The sequence below is a fragment of the Plasmodium berghei genome (assembly GCF_900002375.2).
Source record: "Plasmodium berghei ANKA genome assembly, chromosome: 6".
NCBI lineage: Eukaryota > Apicomplexa > Aconoidasida > Haemosporida > Plasmodiidae > Plasmodium > Plasmodium berghei.
Window position 1 is genome coordinate 133,805 of NC_036164.2, and position 25,517 is coordinate 159,321.

Consider the following 25,517-nt stretch of genomic DNA (forward strand, 5'->3'; position numbering starts at 1 on the left):
CTTAGCATAATGGGTTTTCGTTGAGTGTTATAAAATTTGCACACAAAAATGTTTTTCCATAAAGCTACTAAAATTGAAAATAAACAAGTTTGAATAACTTTTACAATGGCGTGATAAAATGCGCATTCTATTGAAATAAAAATAATTTAAAGAATTAAAATAATCCAAATATGATGTTACATTTATGTTATAAAAAAATTGTTTTGTAAAAAAATTAATTGTAATTAAAAATAGACATAATTGATACCACTTCTCATTTGTATTACCCTCTTCATTATTATGACGAATATAATTTAATAAATAATCTATATCATATTTTTTAAATATAAAATTAAAAAAAATATTAATAGTTTTATCCATAGATAGGGATTTCCCCAAAACTTCAATTTTAATAGAAAGCAAAATAATTCGTTTTAGAAATTTTTGAAAACTAAACAAAAAATTATTCTTATTTATATCAAAGATATTATCAAAATCTTTTATTGGTATTTTTAATAAATTTGAAAAACTATCAGATCCATTGTTTATTATATTTTTGTTAATAAATTCCTGTAATCGTATATTATTATTTAAAATATTTAAAAAAATACAAATATACATAAGAAAGTTAAAAAGGAATCTAACAATAATATAGTGGATGTTTCCCATATTTTTTTTACACACATTATTAATTGATATATTTATTTTGTGATATTTAAAATAATATTTTAAAAAATTTATATCATATAAATATATTCCAAATAAAAGTATAAGTTCTTTTTTAATTTTCATTATAATTACATTGAAATGATTTATCATAATATTTAGTCCTGAATTGTTATCAATATAATGTGAATATATATATGTTACATACTTTTTTATGTTTGTATTTCTATAAATTTTTCTTGTTAAAAATTTGTGTTGAATATTTTCTAAATTAATATATATTTTATTAAAAAAACTAAAATTATCAAAACCAATTAAATTTTTTACATTGTTGTAAAACATTTGTAATATATAACTGATCACTTTATATAACAGTTTATTTACTCTATCTTTTAGAATAACTATATTTTTTCGAGTAATATTAAATGCTTGTAATTTCATTTTCTTTAAATTTTCATTATTTTCCTCTTTCAATTCTTCATTTTTATTTTTTTTTTGTCGCTTAAAAGAGTTAAAAAGTTTTTTTTCCAAATTCTTCACAATATCAAAAACATTTTGTATTTTCTCATTATACAGTAATCTATATATAGACATATTTCTGTTACTATATTTATATTCATTAACCATACAGTTATCCTGATGTAATTTGTAATTTATAAATTTTGTAATTGATTTCCCCAATTTATTGTGGATATAATAAACATAATCATAGTTAATTGCTTTTTTATTTTTAAGTTTTTTTGATATATCCCCAAAATAAATAACCATACAAGTATTATGCCATTTCCATAAGGTATTATTTTTCCTTCTAAATGTGTTACAAACATTGCTGTTTGCAATCTGTTCATTTATTTGAAAACATATATCATCATTTTGACATTTTTTATTACTAATACATTTATTTTTTATTTCGCTAGTTTCTTTCAAATAATTATTACATTGATCAATATTAATTTTAAAAAGATTTTTAACTTTATCATATTTTATTTTGTTATTATATATATATTTTTTTTTATTAAAATAATAATAATAATAATTCATTAAATTACTCTCACAAATATCTTTGTATGTACATCGATTTCTATTTACATACAACTCAATAAGCATATCACATTTTTTGGAAAAATTATAATTTTTCCTTTCCATTTTCTTATTCTCTATACAATTTATTTTAGTATCTTTATTTTTCAAAGTACATAACTTTTTATATGTTTTAAAAAGAAAATATAAATCATTAATGCACACATTTCTAGGTAAATATATAATTATATTTTTTGTTAATTTTATTGATTCTTTTAAACATGTGTACACACACAAATTTTTTTCTTTATTTTTTAAATCAAATTTTTTTTTTTTTTTATATGAAGGACCCCCCCAAGGGATACTTAAAAAAACAACATCAATAACATTTTCTCTAAAATGATTTACTATATTAAAAAAGTCACACAAAATATAATCTATATTATTATTATAAAATTTACAATTATGTTGGCATTGTTTTAAACGATTTAAATTTATATCGGATGCTATTGTAAATACATTTTTCATGGCGTTGCAATTACCTCCCGCCCCAGAAAATGGATCTAAATGAATTGTTATCATATTTTTATTACATTTATATAATTTGTTAACTCTTTTTTTAGCTACCATACTTTCAGTATATTTTGTATTTTCTTTTTCATTTAATAAATTCTCCTTCATTTTCCAACAATTTATTTTGTTACTCATTAATATATTATTAGCAATTTTATTTGATATATACTCAGGGGTCATAGAGTATATCATTTCACTATCAATAATAAAACATTTTTTTTTTTCCACTTTTTTCATTTCCTTTCTTACTATACAATTATGTCCTAATTTATAATTTACAGACAAATAATCAATTATATCATTTTTATGTAAATCAAAATTTTTTAAATTTTGAAAAATTATAGGAATTTTTAATTTATAACTTTTTTTAATTAATTCACAACTTTTTGTAAAACTTAATTCTCTTGCTATATTATCATTTTTTTTATATAATCCTAATATTTCCTCTTTATCATAAATATTTAAATTTTCTGCATAATATAAAAAGTTTAAGCGAATATCCTCATTTAATAAATCATCTTTTTCTAGATCAAAAATTGTATAGTAACATGGATGAACTAAAAAGTTCAACCAATCCATTTCTTCTTTTCCTTTTTTTTTATCTTTATTTATTCCATTGAAATTTTTGTACTTAATTTTCATCATTTTTTTTATTTATATTTTCTCCTTTTCATTCTTCTACCTTATATAATCAAATAACAAAAGAAACCCTCTTGGATAAAATTTGTAACTTCCCTCCAAAACATTTCCATTCAATCTGCTTTAAAATTAATATATTATACCAACTTCCAAGGTAAATATATAAATATATATATATGCATACAATTTTTGCGTGCACCCTTTTTTCCTACTTTATCATATTTTTAACAACGCCCTTACCATAAAATCACAATTTCATTGTGATCATACAATTTTTTTATTAACCAATAAATATATGCATAGCTAGCTATTTTAGGAAATCTCTTAAAAAAAAATCACAAAATTTTTATATTTTTTTTATTTAAATTATAGTTTATTCACAAACATTATTTAATATACATGCAAATATATCTACATACATTTTTTAAAATAAAATACAAAAATACCATTACATATATCTATATGTGCATATGCATATTCCCATTAAATGATAAAATTTTTTTTAACAAATTTATAAAATTCCCTAAAATATGTCATTGTGTAACCCTCTCAAATAAAACGCTGATCCCTATCGATAAACAAATTTTTTTTTTCCCAACTCTTATCTCTATTTGTCACACTCATTTAGTGTATTTTTCGAAACTTACACTTACTATAGTATGAGCGTATTAAAACGATTAAGAGGAATAAAATACATACATATATGTGTATTTATTTTCCTATTTATACATGCAAGATTTATAAAAATTCGATTTATAAGTTTAATGAATATATGAGTACCTGACTTGTGCATATTAATATGATCCATGCATATTTAGTTTGATATACAAAAAATACACACATTGGTAAATGCAAAGCATATTTTAAAATAAATTAATTAATAATAGGGCGATTGAAATAATAATCATAATATACTATTCAAACAGGAAAAGACAAAAACCATATATATAAACACATATGTTGAAATAAAAATAATAATTTAATCTCGTTATTAAAAATACAATTTAATTCCCTATTATAATCCTTTTTTATTTTTATAATTTTTCATAAAAACGAATTTTAACGAAACTTTGAATTCAGTAGATCAGTTGTCGAATTTGTTATTATACAGTTTCCCAAATCATCCATCTGTTCAAATAAAAAGAAAAATATCGGAAATGTGTATATATACATGCATATACACACATATACATATATAAATGCAAAGCCAAAAACATAAACAGCTTTGTTTTGAAATAAAAACGATCTTACTGATATCCCATTAATGAACTTTTTCTCTATATCATTAGTTGAGCATTTTAAAAAATGAGAAATGCATGATTTGGCAATTTGTCCCTTTTTTGCATTTCCTGGAATTAATTTTACTTTGTACTTATGGCCCTATAAATAAACATGTACATCCATACATATAAACATATGTTATGTACAAAATATTTCATACAATTCCTTATCATCATATAAAAATACAAAAATCAAATTCAATTTGAACCTGTATAGCAGAATAAGGAGCACACATCGGAATTGCACATGTTATAACATCTCCTTCTTTTGGTGAAAAAGTCAATTTATTCAATTCACTTAACTTCATCTAAAAATTATAAGAATGACGTGTTACATATATACATAAACATGTATGAAAATCACTACTTAACAAAATTATTGATTTTCATATATCACATATTTGTATCACTTTAAATAAATCATATCATTTACTTACCTTCATTTCATCTTCGTTTATTTCCTCATAATTCCCTTTAAGTTCATTTGAACGTTTATTGTATTTATTTTCTACCTTCTCTATTTTTTTTTCATCCTTTTCTTTTTTTAGTTTTTCAGTTTCATACTTCATCTAAAATAATAAAGATAATCCATAATATGTATAGATATACCAATGAGCAAATATATATACACATAATTATTCGGTCTGATATTATTTTCCTTACTTTTCGTGATCCAATTATTTTCATATATAGTTGTCTTTCCTCATCATCATCATCCTGGCCTCGATATTTTTTTTTCATTCTTTTTTTTTTTGTTCGAGCTCCTCTTAATAAATGAACTGTGCTCTACCAATAAAGCAAAAAATAAAGAACCGAAAATGAAACAAAACAAATATATACTTTATTTTTTCATCTAAATAAAAACATCAAAATTAAATACACAGTTGTAATATAAGTTAAAGTAATGACATAAATTTTTATCAAATTATTCATACACCACATATATAATCAAATCTTATTTTGAATAAGAACTTTCAGTAAATGTTATATTTATACGAGATGTTTGATAATAGGATCCTAATAAATATATTATAAAACTTGATTATATTTATTGGGCCTTGCACACACACACATATATTATATATATATATATATATATATATATATATACATATATAAATATAAATAATTTTTTTTAAAATATTACTTTATTTTCATTTTTAAATAATTTATCATTAAATTTTTCTCCTTTCTTTGTTTCATTTGAGTTTTTTTTATTTGAATAATTTTCATTGGCTTTTTCCATATTTTCTTTGTAACCGTTTTTTTCATTTTTTCCATTGTCATTATTTTGCCCATTTTCTTCATCTTCTGAATCATTAATATTTTCTTCATCTTCTGAATCATTAATATTTTCTTCATCTTCTGAATCATTAATATTTTCTTCGTTTTCAGCACCCTTTTCCGTGTTACTATTTCTATCCTCCTCAGTTTCATCCATTTCTATATCTTTAAGAAGATCATCAACATTCATTTTTACAAAACCTGTTGGTTTTCTCGACCTAAATGGCCTTGAAAACTTCATTGGATTTTCAGGCCCAGATATTGTTTTATCATTTTCAGCATTCATATTTTTTTCGACATCACTGAATTTTACTTTTTTTATCTCATCTCCATTTTCGCCTATACCCTTTTCGCTATCTCCATTTTCACAACTCTCTTCTTCGTTATATATTTCTTCAAGCAATTTACTAATGTCCATTTTTACAAAACCAGTTGGTTTTCGAGTTCTAACTGGTCTTGGGGGAATAGTTGATGTTATTGGCCTCTCAATATAAATATTTTCATCTTCTGAACTAAATGAGACGCTTTTTTTTCTTATATTTGTTGTAGAACTATTCGAATTTAATACATCCTTTTGGCTAATGCCTTCAGCCTCACTTTTTTCTTCCCTTTGCTCTTCATTATCAATTTCTTCGAGCAGTTTTGTCAGATCTGCTTTTACAAAACCAGTTGGTTTTCGAGTCCTTGCAGGGCGTGAGATATTCACCATACAATTTTTATTATCATAAACATTATTATTCTCAAAATTAAATGCTACACCTTTTTTTTCTACAGTTTTTTTTTTTTCCTCATCAAAGCTAACCTTAATATCTTCTCGCTTACATTCGCTGTAAGTATTATCCTCCTCTTCTTCTTCATTGCCAATTTCTTCAAGAAGTTTTTTTACATCCATTTTTACAAATCCAGTTGCTTTCCTAGTTCTTGTTGGCCGTTCAGTTTTTATCGAATTTTCAACATTTTCAAATGAAATGTGTCTCTTTTCTTCACCATTCAATTTCTCATTATCACTACTTACGACATTTAATACCATTTTATTTGAAAACCCAGTATTTTTCGAATTTTTTGAATCCTCATCATTTATATCATCATCTTTAAATGCTACAGGAGGTAAACCATATACTTCACAAGCCTTAAAACATACTTTCATTGTTTTATTATCAAGTACATAATCATTTTCCATCATCAAATTTCGTTTTATATTTTCATTAATCTGATTTCTCATAACATACATTAATGTATCCCTATTGATATCATAAGATAAATGTTTTTCATTTTTTATAAAATTATTATTTTTATTTGCACCAACAAATCTATTCAATTCATCCTTACAACATTCCACTGCTTTTTTATCGTAATTTTTTAATAAATATGTTTTATGAATAAAATAAAAAAATATACTATCATTCATTAACTTTTTAATTGCTCTATCAAAACTCTTTAAGCACTTATTAAAAAAAAAAAAACCTAAAAATGTACCTCTGAACTTATTTGAACTATTGCAATTGAAATATAAAAACAATTGCTTAATCAATTTGAATATTCCTGATAAAACAATCTTACAAGTCTTATGAAATGATCTACAAATATAACATTGAATACATTCACGATTTTTTATTTTGTGTAAAAATTCAAAAAATAATTTTATTTCATCATTTTTCATATTTATACATAGCTTGGAAAAACAAAGTTTGCATAACATCGAAATAATTTCATTTCTGTAATTATCACATATTCCGAATTTACTAATCATGTTTTTTTTATAAATATTTATCGAATCTACTCTATTTAGACATTTTAAAATTAATTTAATATATTTATTTTTCAAATATTTTTTATTTCCTTTTTTTCTCAAATAATACTTACATGTCCCTCGTAAAAAAATTCTTATACTTTTCCACATTACACAATTTTTCATATTTGATAAACTTAAAGAAGTTATCTTTTCATTTATCATTTTACTATCCTGAAAATTTCTGTTATTTGAATCGTTCATATAATTTACACAATTAGTAGCATCACCTCCAGTTGACGTTTTACCTACATTTTCACCATTTTCATCTCCTGAATTAATACTTTCATAATTTTGCTTATCACCATTTAATGCATTTTCTTTATTATTATCATCCATCTGTTTATTAACTTGAAATATTATGCACAATCCCATTTCGAGCTTAGCATATGGCAAATAATTTTTCTTCCCCCTTATTACAAAAGATCCCGTTTTTATATATTCACCAGTAGGTGCTGTTTTACTAACTTGATGATAATATACCCACCAAGCAGATGTTATTATTTTGTTATTCCACGATGAACTTCTACACATAGCTAATTGACCAGCTTCAAAAAGAGTTTTTTCAGGAATTGATATGTCTTTGTATGGGTTTTTTATTATACATGTTGCTGCACCATGAACATCAGCATGCACATATATATCATTATTTTGAAAATACCTTCTAAATAATATTTCATTTTGTAAAGAATCTTTTCCAGATATTACTAAATAATTTTCAGATGATATAAACCAATTAAATTTTTCAAACCAGAATACTTTTCTTAATTTTTTAATCTGAAAAACTGATTTATTTTTACCTTTTTGTTTTGTATCTTTATCTTTTTTTTTCTTCTCAACTTTTTTTACAGCCATATTAGTTGACATTTTTATTTTACGAATTTTTTCTTCTGCTTTTTTTCTTAACTTTTCATAATCCTCAATATTACCATATACTGAATTGTTTAAGTTTATTGTTACTGTGCATGTTTTGCTATTTTTATCCGCTATTTTTTCTTTCCAACTATTGTTTTTTAAATTATTATCATCACCATTTTCTTCTATATCATCATCATTCAATAATAATTCCATTTCACAATTGTTAAAATTTACAGACATTATTTTTAAGGCTATTGGATGGTCTCGTTTTTTAAATAACTTTATATGATCCCATATTTGTTCCCAATTAGCACTTGTAGAAATTGCAGAACGCATTAGTTTTATTGCTTCACCAACAAATTCATCATTTAATTGAATTAATGATATTTTCTTTTTTAATATACTTACCTCTTTTTCTAATCCTTCAATTCTTCTTTCATGATCTAATTTTATTTTATCAATTTTTGTAAGCGCATTTTTCCTTTTATTCATTTCTTGATGTTTATCATATTTTGTTAATTCCATTTTACTAAAATATGTATCTACACACATATTAAAATTGTCAAATTTTATTATCTCAATTTTTTTCTCATTTATTTTATTTATATGACTTTTAAGAAGAATCGGACTAAATTCAACAAATAATCGATCATTATCTAATTTATTTTCATCAATTGAATTAATATCTTTATTTGTTCCATTACCAAAAATAAAACTCTCATCTTTTCCAATCTTTTCCTCATTTTTATTTTTATTCATAATCGATGATTTTTCATCAATTGGAATAAAACCATATCCATAAATTACATTTTCTTCATTACACATCATATTGAATATTTTCATACATTCATTTATTACTTTAAAAAATATTTCTGTTAAAGTATTAACATCATACTTGCCCACTAAATCATGAGGATTCAAATTACATTCAATTAATGAGTGCATTATTAAATCGTTATGGGCAAATAAAATTAATTTACTACCTAATTCACTCAATGTTTTTATTTTTTTTGTTTTTTTATTTTTTTTATTATCATCATGTATATCGTCATTTTTATTTTTATCATTAAAGACATTATTAGAGTTATCAAATGATATTGCACCATGACCTTTTCGGGAATTTGAACAATTTTTTATATTTTGCGATCCAGATTTTTTTTTTAGTTTTACACTATCATTCTTTTCGCAGTTTAATAACTTCATATTTCCTGACTTTGTCACATTTTTCTCGAACATGTTCCCATTTCCCACATTCATTGCTTCATGAGTAATAACAGTAGTAGAAGCAGTAGCAGCTTTGTTTGAATTCTCAATTTCAGATTTATTATGAATCATTAATATTTCATTAATACTTTTTTTTACATTCTCATTATTAATTATATCCAAATATTTGTATAACATCACAGAGTTATGATCTTCAACATTATATATTTCATTTATCTTCAAATTTTTTTTATTATCATCATTACTTTTTAAAATAAATATTATTTTATAATCATTATTTGTAAGTATAATATTCCCAGCAATATACAATTCAACAATTAAATGATATACATTATCGTCATATCCAAATTGAATATCAATTACTCTATCGCCACCTAATTGTGATATATTTGTTATTTTACGGGATCTTAAATGTTTTCTTAATTTCATAGTAAATCCTGATGGCATTACATCCTTTTCCCTCACCCATTCGGTTATGTGCACTCTTTTTTCTGCCTCTACCAGCAGAAAATATTTCTGTTCCTTTTTAGAACATTTTAACACATATATTTTATTTGAGATATTATAAATATTTGTAACAACCGATCCAATAATACTATTCTTACAAGATGTTATTATTGCTCTGATGTCTAGAGCGGTTAATCTTTGTTTCCCCATCTTTTATACACACTCTATATTTTTTTTTAAGTTTATGAAATTTGTAAAGTAATATTTACTACTATTTTAAACAAATTTCACAAAAATTGGAATATTGTATACTTATTATGTATAATTAAAGGTATCATTAACGCGAAAAATATGGCATTTTAAATATTTATAAAATAAACATATTTTTATCGTCATATATTTTTTAAGGCTAACTTAAATCCATTTGATTTTATAATTAAAACATGTTATTTATTAAATGACGCTCTCATTATATTACTATATATATATATATTTTATAGTGTTGTACTACCTAATATTGGACTACTTCGTTTATAATCCTGTATATCCAATTATATATGTGATGTGATATAAGTTTCCTTTATTTTATACTTCTTCAATTTGTATATATTATTTTTTTTTTTTTCCCAATCTAAAATTCAAATTGACTTTTCTTTATTACCTTAAAAACACATTAGCTATAAATTATGATAATAATATTTTTCCTTATCCTAACTTATTGTTTTTTTTTACTGCTTAATCTATTGTTTTATTTTTGTATTATATAAAAATAATTAATTTTTTTGATTATATTAATTAAATTGAAATTCATCCCCCTTAAATACACTTATATTTTTACTTAAATAATAATACAGTTCAAATATGTATATTCAAGCATTATTTTGTTCTATCTCTAGTTCACTATCTGAAAACAAGTAAATTTAAACATATACAAAATAAAATACTAATAAAATTAGAATGTTTTAATTATTATTCCCAAATCTATTATGCTTAAAATAATCAATTAAAATTAAAATTGAAAATGCACGTACATACACATAATGCTCCCACATATAATATGCATAATAATTATGGTAAAATAATGCTAAAAATATAAAACATAATAATTTGTAAAAATTAAATCAAAAATAAACATTGTTTTAATTATGTGCAATTTTCACACAATATATATTTATTTCACCATGCAAATTTACTACAATATAAAATAATATTTGATGAAATCTAAGCTAATATCCAAAATACACAAATGAAACACAAACTATATAACATATATATAAATACACATTATATATAATAAATTCACTTTTATTCAAGTAGCAATGTAAGTATTATTGTTTGACTTATATTTTAAACTACATATAAATATAATAATTGTTTCTATTTAACACTATTGTCCCTATATTTTATTTTCCCCAATTATTTTACTAATTATATTTTTTCATAACGTTGATAATGATAGTTTCATAACGTTAATGAAATTAAAATGAAATTCAACTTTTACTATAAAAAATATATTTTTATCTTTTGTGTAACTATTTATTCGCAAAATGTTGTCTCCATTTGTTTATATGGTTATCTAATTGTAATAAAAATTTTATAATGTACCACAAATAAAGCAATATTTAACCAATTATATACAAGATAATGTATAAATATAAAAAATGTAAAATAAATAAATTACACAATTAATAAGCAAACCTTATATTTATAAATTTTCAAATCTATAAAAATTGCATTTCTTTTATTATTGGTGTGTTATAATGACGATTTTAAGGGTTACACAAACAAAATATGAAACAAATTTAAAATATTAATTTCAGCACATGCATATATATTAATTCTATATCACAAAAAATAAATAATATATATATCCCTATTTTGGAATTCCAATAATTTTGTATGTATATTTATTTGTCTTTTGGCTATTATATATATTTAAATATTTTAGCTCAAAAGCACATTAACTGTTCATAAATTTTATGTTCCATTAACTCATAATATATGAACTGTTCATTCAAATAAACTATATGAGGAATATAAAACTTACATTTCAACAAAATTATATGATTACCTTTATTTGAAAAATGTCACCATTTCTGTTGCAATATAATTATAGACACACAACATATCTTACACTGATTTATACATTATAAAATTATAATTTAAAAAAATTCATCATTTATTATCTTATATTTTTATTAATTTAAAGGCCAAAAAATAATAAAAAAAACTTTGAAACTATATTTAAATGCATATATTTAAGATGAGTATAATATTTTTTAAAATCCCCCAATTGGTTTATGTATATAATGAAAGGCGCCTTAATTTACTATAATAAACAATGGGGGAATATTTTCATCAAAATTAGTTGGATTTTTTATATATAATTTTCATATTTTTGCAAAAACCGTTACTAAAAAAATGTTATACTATTTTCTTCATATATTTGATATTCGATTTTGTGGGTTATCAAAGAAAAACCTACTAAAAAGATGATCTTAAATAAGTGCGAAAAGCATATTCCATATAACAAATCTGATAACTGCCTCTATATACTTGGTATTTCACTTTTATAAAAATATCAAACTATGAATTCACATATAAATTTGTGAGGAGACATAAATCATCCTTGTTTTATATAAATATATAAAAAGGTATATTCCAGGTGTTTTCCTTAATAAAACGGGAAATGATATGTATCTATATAGAGAAATATTATATGAGAAAATCAAAAAATATATTTATTCGTATATATTTATATATACTCGTATTTATTTGTATATACTCATATTTATTCGTGTTTATTCTAATAATTTTTCTCAAAAATAATTATGTAAAGGCATAAAAAAAATTGCAATATTTTTTTTCGCACCAATTCTCTGCAACATCATAAATTTTTTTCATATATAAAAAAAAATATAAAATAATAGTCATTACTATAAAAAAACATTTATATAAACAAAAATATTTAATAAAAAACAAAATAAAATTAATCCTTGCATCCTAAAAAGGTTGTATAAATAAAAAATACATTAATCAAAAACCAAAGAAATCAATATAAATATATTTTTTCATGTAACCCAAAAAAAAAACAAAAAAGGAAATGATTGGTAATTAAGTTCTAGTAGAGTAAATGCGCCCAAAATATTATGTTTTGACAACATATAAAAGCATATTTATGCTTTAATAACTGATAAGAGAAAAATGGCTTCAAAAGAAAACCCTTCTTCCCCAAAACAATTACGGATTATAAAGAAGACTAAAAAAAATGTAAATAACAAAAAACAAGGTGGAAAAATGAAAAAAAAAAAAATTTCAACCAAAGGAAATGATGAAAAAAATAAACTAAATGAACTATATAAATTAGAACTTAAAAATAATAAAAAACATAAAAGTAATAAATATGATAATGATAGCGATGGAAATTCATCAAATAGTTTAGGATTTTTAAATGATTATGATGATATAAATGAAATATCAAAACAAGTAGCAGATCAAGTTAGTCTATATAAACTTTTATTAAGGACACGAATATTAACACAAAAGGTTTTATGCCTATCCAATAAACTCCCTTTATTTCCATTTGTTTCATGTAGTGAACAAATTTTAAATCAAAACGATAAAGAACATAACAAAGATTATAATGAGAATGTCGAAAATAACAATTCCAATGAAAATTATAAAAATACATTAAAAGAAATTCAATCAAGTGAGCATAAAATAAAAGATAACATTGGTGAATTATTATCTACATTACATTTTTTTTTAAAAAAATATTTTATAAAAAAAAATATAACAGTTAATGAAAATGAAGATAATCAATTAAATATTATATGTGATGAAGAAGATGAAGAATATTATGAAAAAAGAAAAAAATTGTATGATCAAAATACAACAGAAAATGAAAAAAAACTTTTTCTCATTATTGACACATGGTTTAAATATTCTAAAAAATCATGTTTAAATTTTTTTGATATTATGCATAAAATAACAAAAATAAGTTCTATTGCAAGTTTAAAAACATATGAACAGCCAATTTCATCTCAAATTAATCAAGTCATGTTTGGCTTACCATCTATAATAGAAAATGCATACCCCCAAGTATTGAATTATAATGTTATAGGAGAAAAAATATATGAAAAGTTTTACTCAGATAACCCAGATTTTAATTTAAATAAATATATTTATGACGATGAGGTTGGATTATTATATAAAAATATCCGCATATTCATCTTTAGTTTTCCATATATCTTTTATATACTATATATATTTAATAATATATTTACATCTTATAAAATCATAAATAGTCAATGCATATCTAATTTTCCACAAAAATGTTTACCCAATAAATACATTATTATATAATTCCATTTCATTTTTATTCTCAGATTTACTACAAAAAATTTCTCCTTAATGCAATCGAAAATTTGAAGGACAACCAGTAATTATATATATATCTATGTGTGAAAATATAACAATGATATATGCTCTTTTTCGAGTAAAATATGAAAATCATAATCCACATATACATAATCTTTTATTTTCTGTAGGAATGATAACGAACTATTAAAATCACAAAAATCCATTTATAAAATAAAAAAAAAATGTAAGTTATATTTTTTTATAATGATATATCGATATTATTTTCATTGCATTCAGTTTTATAACTTAGTATATATCTATACATATATATGTGTGTATAATTAATTTTCCTTTTCCAGATAATAATGATAAAGCAGATAAAGGAAAAATTAAATCTTTTGACATTATACCGAAACTAGCCAATTTTATGGTGAGAATATAAACCAAAGTTAATAATAAAATATATATCTCCAAAGATATGAACAAATAAGTTTATCTTGAACTAACTTATATTCCATTTCACATTTCATAATTTAATATTCACATGTTCAAACCTCTGAATTTATATGCATATTTGACCCTTTACAGTTACCCGAATCCCGAGACACAAATGTAGAAAGTCATTATGATTATATGGACAATCCTGAACTAGTTAACGTTTTATTGTCATCTCTCTTTCAAGATTGATTTTTTTTTTAATTTTTAAGAATATTTATTTATTTTTATTAAAATTTTTTATTATAATTCAAAATTATTTATTTGTTTATTTAGTATTTTTTTTAAACTATCTACTTTTGTTTTATTTCACTTTTCCTGTATAATTGTACATTGTTGAAAAATAAAATGTTGGAAACCATATCATATTAAATAAAATTATGAACGTACATAAAAAAATAACTATTTAATATTTTTTTGGGGGCTTGTTAAAAAGGTAAAATTTTTTCTCAATATTAAAACGTAAATTTATAAATATGCAATTATATTTATAAACAAATATATATTTAACCCCATACTTAACACTTTGCATAGTTATATATGTATTTATCAACATATGTTTGTGATAATATACCTTTGTTTTAGGTTTCAAATTTTTATTATTTCATAAAATTTGAAATGTTTATCATATAATATTATATATATTCCCCTATTTAAAATATTTCAAAATATTTTTTAGATATGCTTATAACAATGTTGTTGTAATGCCATCCATATATATTTTTTGCAGCTATCTTAATTCACAATATTGTTATTGTACAAAGTAGCATATTATATAATAATATATTTAACTGGAAATATCGAAATGAAAAAAACTACAGTATTATTCTAAGACTAAAAAAAGTAATAGCGAACATGAATCAGAAAACACCATACAAATTATTGTTGGATACCAAACCTTCAAAAATACAAAAGCATGTAAATGATTGTTTAGAAAATATGAAAATGGTAATATAATTATCTTTAATTATGATAAAGCCCCTATAAATACTATTGTATGTATATACATAATTAGCTTGTTTCAATATATATTCATGCCTTAATATATTTTTTAGGGGGAAGTTGAAATAATTGCAAGAAATTATGCAATATCTAAAGCTTTTAGTGTACTTGAAGTTTTAAAGACTAAAGTTTCAAATTTAAATTATTCCATAAAATATAATAATTTAGAGGTATTTATATTCAAATATAATTTATAAATATATAAAAATGTTAGTCTCTGCACATATCCAAACATATGCATGTATATACTCAAATTCATATGCATTTTATTTTTATATAGGCTACTGGCCCAAATAGAAGACAGTTGCTCGAAATCAATATATCCGTTTCATTCAAAAATTAGCACTCTTTTATTATTAACAATTTTTTTGTCCACATTTTATTTAGAGATATATTTATTTGCTCCTTTTTAGTTTAAAAGCTCTATTTTTATTTATATGAATATAATTGTCTCGTAACATTCATCCCATTCTGTTACGAAACAAAAAATAAAAAAATACGATGTGTCTACACATTTATTATATTAATACTTATATCTATAATAATATTTGTTTTATGTATAAAAATAACAAATAATTATTTTAACAATTTTTAATATGGTCAAAATAATTAATATGCATATTTACGAAACGAAAATTGTCGATTTCCAACACTTTATTTCCCCCCCCCATATGATAAACAAAAAAAAATATTTTTATCATTGAGGCATTGAAATAAAAAATGTTTATGTAGATCATTTTTTGAACTTGACCTATATTTGCAATTTTATATATTGTATAATAGGATAAAATAAAATGGTCTTATATTTATAATTAAATTGTATTAATAAAACATTAAAAATTCAATATTGTCTTTTTTTGTATGTTTAAAAATTTATATATATCTATAAAGTTTCATAGTTATATAACTTCCTAATGTCTGACACATTTTAAGAAAATATAAAAAAAATTTCATAATGGAATTAATAATTATAAAAAAAAAAATGAACGTGCTAAAATAACACCATAAAAAATAAATTTGTAAATTGTTTACACAGACATATGCACATAATCATATATCATGTTTAATCTTATATTTAATTTAATAAAATAACGTATGCTAAAACATAATATAAGATTGCATATACACCTATTGTAGCATTATTAAAATAAAAAACAGTATACATACATATATAATAATTTTAAAATAATAAATAAAATAAAACACACCTTTGATAAAATTTAAATATTATATTCACATATCACTTTAAAAAAAAAATTAAAATAAAAAAATAATATTTTTATTATTTAATACAGGCTTTATGAAAAATTATCATCATTTCAACAAAATAATTTTGTTAATATATACATATACTTCTTATAAAATTATAGTATATCAATAACTTTGCATATATATGCATGTATATTTTTATAAAATTAATACATATCTATAATAATGAATAGCAATATATGCATTCTTCCATATGTGCAATTTTTCCATTTAAACTATTTCTGTGATTAATATTATTGTCACATTATTTATTAACTATTGGCACTTGTATATTTTCATATCTTTGTCATTGTATACATAATGCATACATTTTGATATATACATAAAAATAGATACACATTCATATAATATTTTATTATATATACTTTCCTTTTATGAATAAAATAAATTTATTTTTTTATTTCATTTTACTTTTGGCATATTCCATTTTTTCTTTTTCATATCTTATTTTGTCTTCTTGTGCTTTTTTTTCATATGGGGCTTTTTCCCTTTCGTCTAATTTATTCCATGCTTCTCCAATCATTTTTCCAACAGTTGCAACATCTTTACTTAAACTCGGATCTCGAGTTATTATCTCTGCTCTCTTTTCTTTTGCAAAAAACATATAAGCTGATAAAGACCTTTTAGGTGCATGTGGATCCTTTTTATTTTTTCTTCGTTTCTTTACTTCCTTTCCACCCATTTTCATATCTTTAAATTTTTTCATGCCATCCATTATTGAAAAACCTTTTTTTTTAAAATATAAAGGACAGGAAATTAATACTTTATATTTGTATATATTTTTAATATATATATACCAAGTTGATTTATTAAAATGGTTATTGTAATCTTTATGAAAAGTTATTCGTTTTTTTTTGTTAACTTATAAATATTTTCCTAATATAAGAAAAATTGATTGAATAAAATAAAATAGTTTAATATTTATCATACACACACAGACATATAAATACATTTCCATAATATTGTATATTTCTCACTTTGATTTTACTACACGAGTACGATTTAAAATTTACACAAATACATTAAAATAAAACATAAAGATTTAAATGAATATGCAAATGATACATTATAAATTTTATTTTGTATTTTTTATTATTTTTATTTTTTTATAATTCATTTATTCAAATTTTAATTATTTTTTTTTTTACTTATTTTTTTTTGATAAAATATGCCCAGTTTTACAATTTGTACGTATTAAATTTTTATTAATGTTCATATAATTTAATATATATTGCGAATAAATGATATTTTTATGTGTATTAGTAAGTGTGCATGCCTAATTTAATAACGCGATAATCCATATATCATTGATCACATTATGTGTATAATTTTATATATTTATTTATATATGTATATTTATATGCATAATTAAAAAATAATACTTCATACATGCATATAAATAATATTAAAATAATTCAAATGATAAATCCCTTTTAATTTTGCCAAAATAAACCGTAATATATATTTTTAAATGAACGTAGGTTTTGCATATATTAAATACTATTCCGTATCCTTTTAATATACATTCTTAAAAAATTAAAGTATGTATATAATGCTTTAATTCACAGGGGAAATATGTGCATTATTATTAAAAAAAAGCAATACATAAAAACTTAAATAAATATTTGCCTCTACATATTTGTGTAATACGCATAAAATAAAATACATTATTACGTACACATATTTAAATGCGATTTTCTTATATATATATCCGTATATAAAAAAAAAATATTAATACGCTAATCATACATTTTTAATGAACCATTTTTCAAATTATTTCCATAATTAAATATTAAATGGCGATAAAAGAAAGGATATTTGCTTATGTGTTTTATAAATTACTATTATGAAACATAATATTTGCTATTCTCTTAATATAATTTTGTGCATTATAATCTTTTATTAATTAATTATATATTATTATGCATTTTATATACTATTTAGCTAGTATAATATTATTATACCCATTTTTTACTTATATGCACGTTTAAGCGCAATACCATCCCGTTCTTTTTGTTGATGCATATACTTGCATTGTATATTATAAATTCTGAATAATAAAAAAATACATAATATTTTATAAATGATATAATTCCTTTACAAATACATATTATTAATTTTCATATGAATAAAATGTACATGTAATTTAATATGCTTGAAAAAAATATAGCCAAATTACTTCACCATTAAAAATACCAATGAAAACTGGGCCGCATAGTATGTGTTTAATATATAATACTCATTTCATATATTATATATATAACGCCGCTTCATACAATCATTATTTTATCACTTTTATTATCTTGTAATATTATAATTTTAAAGGACTACATTGCATTTTTGATAAATATTACTCATATATATATATATACTTTATGAAGAAGTATCAGTTTTATTTTATCATACATCCATAGATATCTATGCAAAGCTTTATGTAACTATATATTCCTTTCAAATAAATTATTAAAAGGCTTTTTTATGGATTTTATAAATACAACATTATGTATTAATAAAACGCCATTTTTTTAAATAATCACTAAAAGTTGTTCAGTATTCAAATAGTAATAATATTTTTAACACTAAGCAATTCAATGATAATCTTAATAAAATTACTCAATGACTATTTAATATATAACTTAAGCTTTTTATTAAATGAAATAAAAATAATATTAAAAAAAAAAAAAAAACAGCCATTCATCATTTTTTTTTTTTTCAATGTGTAATGAAATTTTGGCTAATCGAAGATACCAAGGGGGGGAAAGTATTTTGTGTGCGCGCAATTTTGTAAACTTTCATCGGGTTTTTTATTATTACCGTATCATAGTAATTTCCCCAAATATAAGTATCCATATTCCTATATTTATAACAAATTAGTTATAAAAATTCAAATAACACCATGTTTCCATATATTACTTCAAAAGATTAAATGAGAGAAAAAAAATGCGGAATAATTTTTACCATAAATTTTTTAAAATTAAATTTAATGCTAAAACACAAATTCATATTATTAAGAAATGAGCCTTTCTTATAGGCATAATACGAAGGACTTCATGATATTCTTCCAATTTCTTTTTCTTTTATTTATTTCATTATGTAGAAATATAAATACATACACTACTCCCCTTTTGTAACGCTCAAAATAAAGGGATGTTTATATTTGAAAAGTCTTAACAAGGAAAATATAAAGTGCTTATTTCATATGTGTATATAGGGAATTATTTCACCTTGACTTATAAACAAATTTAGAACATAAAGGAAAAGCTTAAGATAATTAAGCGCCACTTATAAAATATATATAGCTACAAAATTAATCAATAATTTATATTTATTATTTTTATAACATATAGGGTTTATTATTTACTTTTATATATTATAAAAATAATATAATTTTATTTTATGTGCATAATTTTTTCATACTATTTCTTTTCTTCTTATAGGTTTTTTATTCATTCCTTTTCACTATTTCTTTAACATAAAATTAATGAACTCATCATTATTATAAATCCTGTCTATGTTATGATAAATATTAATTTCTCTCATTAACTTTGTTAAAAATATGTATGTGTATCCGCATATATATAGACATGCTAAAACGATGTAATAGTAGTGAGATATAATAAATTAACGAGATAAAAAATAACGGATATATAATGCAAAGTATTAAATATCTCAAATATATAATCCTTAAATAATTTAATTGTTCTAAGTATTTTATTCATATAAATATTTTCTTATTATTTTTAATTTTATTTTTTCAAAAACTCCTTTTCAATACACATTATTATTATTTTTTTTCCTTAAGTTGATATGCCCATTAATTTAACATAATATACATAAAGGCAAATATAGAAAGAACATGTAATAATTTACACACGCAATTTTCACAGACCCTTATTTTTATTTTCCTTTATATTTTTTTTTACCTCCAATATTAGACCTATATAAATAAAAATATATATATATATATGTATATATATATATATATAGCATTATGCTTATACTGTGTGAAATGGTCTTATTAACTTAGTTAAAATTGTATATATGTTTACACTTTATTTTTTATAAATTAAAAACTTATTAAAAAGGCATGCCGAGATAATCATTACACACTCTCTGTATTTAATTCGTTTATTTTGCTTTTTTTTTTCGTTTCCATTTTTTTAAGCGGCGCTAAGTGCATGCCCCACTTCTGTATTTTGAAAAAAAATGGCTTCAAATAATAATATGCAAAATTTTTATATCAATGAAAATGAAATATTAAGTCCAACGAAAAGGGGTATAAAGCTTGATGTTAGTAAATTAAATATTTTTAATTTTTCAAATTTGACAAAAAACCAAGAAGAGATAAAAGAAAATTCGTCACAAACTTATCAAAAAAATAATAGTTACACACAAAATGCTTACAAAGAATTAAATGAAGAAAAAAATAAAACTATTGAAAATAACATTAACAATTTAAATAATGTAACAATAAATTCGAGCTTTACAGTAAATAAAAAAAAAAAAAATAAAAATAATAAATATAATTTGGATAACTCATCTTCTACGCATTCATCTAATTCGTCATCTTCTTTTCCTCTTCACACTGTCTCAAAAAATAAAGTAAACAATAAAGTAACAAATAAAGTAAAAAAAAAAAAAAAAAAAATTCCAAGTAACACTGATACAGATACTTCTACAAATACTGCTAGTCAAAGCGAAACAGACAGCGATTGTATACTTATTTTTAAATCAAATAATTTAAAAAAAGCTAAAAACAATACAATTGAAGAGGAAGAAATGGTAATGACCCTAAGGAATAGAACAGCTATCGATAAAAATAATGACGCAAATAAAAAAGAAAAAATACAAAATGGAAAAGATAACAAAACTGATAGGAAAACTTTAAGAAGTGACATATTAAATGCCACAGGAAGGAATACAAGATTGGTTAAAGAAAAAAATGAAGAAAAAAAAAATCTTAAATTAACAAAATCAAAATTTTCACCGAAAAGAAAATATTTTCACCTTTCAAAAGATAATGATACATATAAAAATGATTCTAAAAAATTTAAAAAAAAATATATCAACATAAATAGTGGCACAGACAGTCATACCAACTCATCTTCTCAATCATATACAAGCAATAAGCATAATAAAAAAAATGACAAAAATATTAAAAAAAAATTATACACAAATACAGAAATAGAGAAAATCGTAAAGTATACTTACATAAAATTAGTAAAAGAAAATTATTGTGAATATCAAAATGGAGTAATATATGAAAGTCTCGTCATAAATAATGAAAAGTACTCAATGGGTGATGATGTTATGATTTTTTGTGAAACGGATTCTAAAAAAAGTAGCGTTACCCAAATGTATGAACTAAAAAAAGGAAGAATATCTGGATTTTACAAAAGTAATGAAAATAGCAAAATTCAAACAGAAATATGTATATACTATGATAAAAATGATCAAATATACATAGACCATATTAACAAAATATCAAAATTAAGAAGGTCTAGAGAAAATTTTGAAGATATAATCGACACTAAATCAAAGGAATTTTATTTGTTAGGAAATATCAAATTTATAATGTTAGATTCAAAATTAATTTATAAAAAAATTATTATTTATAACGAAAAAAATACATTTTATAATGATAAAAAGTTAAAAAGTGGAATCGATAAATTTTTATGTACATATTATATAAAAGGAAAAGATGAAAAAATATTTGAAATTCAAGATAAACAACATTGGGAAGATTTAGTTATGGGCTCTAGTAATTTATATTACTATTTTTCAAACCGAAATAATAACAATAAAAAGAAAATTATTATACCAGCTTTAGACAAATTAAAAATTCATGAAAATATTTCAAATAATTCTAAAACCAGAAACACAACAAAGCATGCTGCAACTTATTCTGAAGAAAAATTAGTAAACACATCTAAAACAACAACAAATAAAATGAAGAAAGAAAAAGATGGAAATTTTGACAAAGAATTTAAAGATTTTATAAAACAAGATCAAGAAATTTATTATACAAATTTATTAAACTCAATAGCACACCCAACAGACAGAGCTATAAGAATGATGCAATTAGATGTGGTTCCTAAATATCTACCATGTAGAGAAAAAGAAATAAAAGAAGTTCATGGATTTTTAGAATCCGGTATTAAGCAATCAGGAAGTAATCAAATACTTTATATTAGCGGAATGCCAGGTACAGGAAAAACTGCTACTGTATATAGTGTTATACAATTATTAAAAAATAAAAGTAATAAAAAATTATTGCCTCCTTTTAATGTATATGAAATAAATGGTATGAATGTAGTTCATCCAAATGCTGCTTACCAAGTTTTCTATAAACAATTATTTAATTCAAAACCTCCTAATGCTTTAAGCTCTTTTAAAATAATAGATAGATTATTTAATAAAAATAAAAAAGATAATAGAAATGTATCAATATTAATTATAGATGAAATCGATTATTTAATTACAAAAACACAAAAAGTACTTTTTACATTATTTGATTGGCCAACTAAAGTAAACAGTAAATTAATATTAATAGCTATTTCTAATACTATGGACCTTCCAGAAAGATTAATACCTAGATGTAGATCCCGTTTAGCATTTGGCCGATTAGTTTTTAGTCCATATAAAGGTGATGAAATTGAAAAAATTATTAAAGAACGTTTATATAATTGTAAAGATATTATAGACCATACAGCTATACAACTATGCGCAAGAAAAGTAGCAAATGTATCTGGGGATATTCGGAAAGCATTACAAATATGTAGAAAAGCATTTGAAAATAAAAGAGGTCATAAAATTGTGCCACGAGATATTATTGAAGCTACTAATCAACTTTTTGATTCCCCTTTAACTACTGCTATTAATTATTTGCCTTGGGCTTTTAAAATATTTCTTACTTGCGTAATTATTGAATTAAAAATTATTAATGAATTTATTATACCATATAAAAAAGTTGGAAATAGATATAAAGTAATGATACAAACAAGTGGGAAATGTATAGGTATGTACAATGATACTGAATTATTTAAAATTATGATTGATAAATTAGTTAAAATGGGGATATTATTAATTAGACCATATATACCTTTAGATTCTATTGCAAAAAATAAAAATAAAGAAGCACTATTAGGGTTTAATGAACCTGAAAAAAAAGCTTCCGAAAATAAACCCTATAAAACACAAGTTAGTCCTGACATCGATCAAGAATCTGGGGACATGGGATTAGAACTTAATGTCGAACCACAACTTGTTATTACTGCACTTATGAAGGATCCTGAATGTGCTCAAAAATTAAACTTTTATTAAATCAAATAAAAACACATGTATATCCATGCAATCGTTTGGTTTCTTTTTTTAGTTTGTTTTTATTTGTTTCGTTATTTTTATTCCTTTACATTTTTTAGTATTAGTACAACTACTAACTATCGAACACGATAACTATTTTATACATGGACTATCAATAAAAACATCAAACATCAAACATTAAGCATAAAATATGAAGCATAATGTGTTAAATTTATACAATTTGAAAGCCTCTATCATTACAATGTCTAAGTGTTATTTCTATTTTTTTCCCATTTTTTTTTTCTTTATATTCGATATTTTTTTTATTGAAACTAATCTATCGTTATCACTGAACTCATCACTGCTTTCTTTTATTCGTTTTTTCGTCACCTTCAAATAAATAAAAATATTTTATGTTTAAAGATTTAACAAATAAGCATGAAATTGTGCACATACACACATATTCACATTGTAAGATGTATTGCAACAGCATATTAATATATGATGAATTCATTACACACATAGCATTGTTTTTTTAATTTTTTATTTTGTTTGTTACATTTATATTAGTAAACAGATTTTTGTTGTGATAAGATTTCAATTTTAAATTGTTAACATTTTTAGTAGCATATTTATTTTCAACTTTTTTTTGAAAAATAGCATTTTTTATATTGTCTATAGGGTTTTTAACTTGCTCTTTTTTTACATTATCCTTTCCCAAGACTTTGGTATTTATTACATTTTCTTCATTTTCTAATTCACTTTCCAATTCATCTTCAATATATTCATCATATTTATTGCATTCTTTGTAATTTATGCTAATATTATCAACAAGCTTGTTAATATCATTCTCCTCAAAATATTCTATGTTCATTTTATATTTTCATCAAATGGGGCTACAAATATATATACATGGTTTTTATTTTTTCCACACATTTATGCAACACATATTATATTCATTTACCAATTTATTTTATATTATAACATATCAAATTAACCAATTAAATAAATATCTAAACCATATTTCATATATCTATATTTTTTTCAAATTTTTTTTTTTTTTTGACAAATTTTTTTCGCGTAGCATAATTAATACATTAGTTTTTTCTTAATTTTTTTTTTTATATGATCAATGTAAATATTTTTTCATTTTATGTTTTAAAAGTTTTATATTTTCTGATTTTCATTTTTTTTTATAAATCCATAAAATTAATTATATTAGTTCACTCCTATGTAACATAGGTAATGCATCCCTGCATTTGTTCAAATTTTTTTCATTTTTTTTCAAATTTTTTTCAATTTTTTTTTATTTTTATATGCCATAGCAA

At 21.8% G+C, this 25,517-nt stretch overlaps 7 protein-coding genes across 7 annotated transcripts; 3 read left to right on the plus strand and 4 right to left on the minus strand.

The window, feature by feature from the left end:
• Positions 1-27: 27 nt before the first annotated feature.
• On the minus strand, positions 28-2,883 carry PBANKA_0601500 (trimethylguanosine synthase, putative; the record flags this gene model as incomplete). Its single annotated transcript, XM_034568535.1, has 1 exon — positions 28-2,883. The coding sequence occupies one exon, from the start codon at positions 2,881-2,883 to the stop codon at positions 28-30; it is 2,856 nt and encodes a 951-aa protein (XP_034420515.1).
• Positions 2,884-3,936: 1,053 nt separating this feature from the next.
• On the minus strand, positions 3,937-9,969 carry PBANKA_0601600 (conserved protein, unknown function; the record flags this gene model as incomplete). The annotated part of the gene is made up of 6 exons (XM_034568536.1): positions 3,937-4,005; positions 4,129-4,257; positions 4,367-4,465; positions 4,595-4,726; positions 4,821-4,943; positions 5,305-9,969. 6 exons carry the CDS (start codon positions 9,967-9,969, stop codon positions 3,937-3,939), a joined length of 5,217 nt encoding a protein of 1,738 aa, XP_034420516.1.
• A 2,994-nt stretch (positions 9,970-12,963) lies between these two features.
• Positions 12,964-14,808, plus strand: PBANKA_0601700 (conserved Plasmodium protein, unknown function; the record flags this gene model as incomplete). Its single annotated transcript, XM_034568537.1, has 5 exons — positions 12,964-13,956; positions 14,148-14,200; positions 14,310-14,365; positions 14,481-14,551; positions 14,710-14,808. The coding sequence occupies 5 exons, from the start codon at positions 12,964-12,966 to the stop codon at positions 14,806-14,808; spliced, it is 1,272 nt and encodes a 423-aa protein (XP_034420517.1).
• A 663-nt stretch (positions 14,809-15,471) lies between these two features.
• On the plus strand, positions 15,472-15,961 carry PBANKA_0601800 (DNA/RNA-binding protein, putative; the record flags this gene model as incomplete). The annotated part of the gene is made up of 3 exons (XM_034568539.1): positions 15,472-15,564; positions 15,672-15,788; positions 15,899-15,961. 3 exons carry the CDS (start codon positions 15,472-15,474, stop codon positions 15,959-15,961), a joined length of 273 nt encoding a protein of 90 aa, XP_034420518.1.
• A 1,323-nt stretch (positions 15,962-17,284) lies between these two features.
• On the minus strand, positions 17,285-17,602 carry PBANKA_0601900 (high mobility group protein B1, putative; the record flags this gene model as incomplete). The annotated part of the gene is made up of 1 exon (XM_034568540.1): positions 17,285-17,602. The coding sequence occupies one exon, from the start codon at positions 17,600-17,602 to the stop codon at positions 17,285-17,287; it is 318 nt and encodes a 105-aa protein (XP_034420519.1).
• Positions 17,603-21,093: 3,491 nt separating this feature from the next.
• On the plus strand, positions 21,094-24,210 carry PBANKA_0602000 (origin recognition complex subunit 1, putative; the record flags this gene model as incomplete). Its single annotated transcript, XM_034568541.1, has 1 exon — positions 21,094-24,210. One exon carries the CDS (start codon positions 21,094-21,096, stop codon positions 24,208-24,210), a length of 3,117 nt encoding a protein of 1,038 aa, XP_034420520.1.
• A 258-nt stretch (positions 24,211-24,468) lies between these two features.
• PBANKA_0602100 (conserved Plasmodium protein, unknown function) lies at positions 24,469-25,063 on the minus strand (the record flags this gene model as incomplete). The annotated part of the gene is made up of 2 exons (XM_034568542.1): positions 24,469-24,579; positions 24,749-25,063. The coding sequence occupies 2 exons, from the start codon at positions 25,061-25,063 to the stop codon at positions 24,469-24,471; spliced, it is 426 nt and encodes a 141-aa protein (XP_034420521.1).
• Positions 25,064-25,517: the final 454 nt, after the last annotated feature.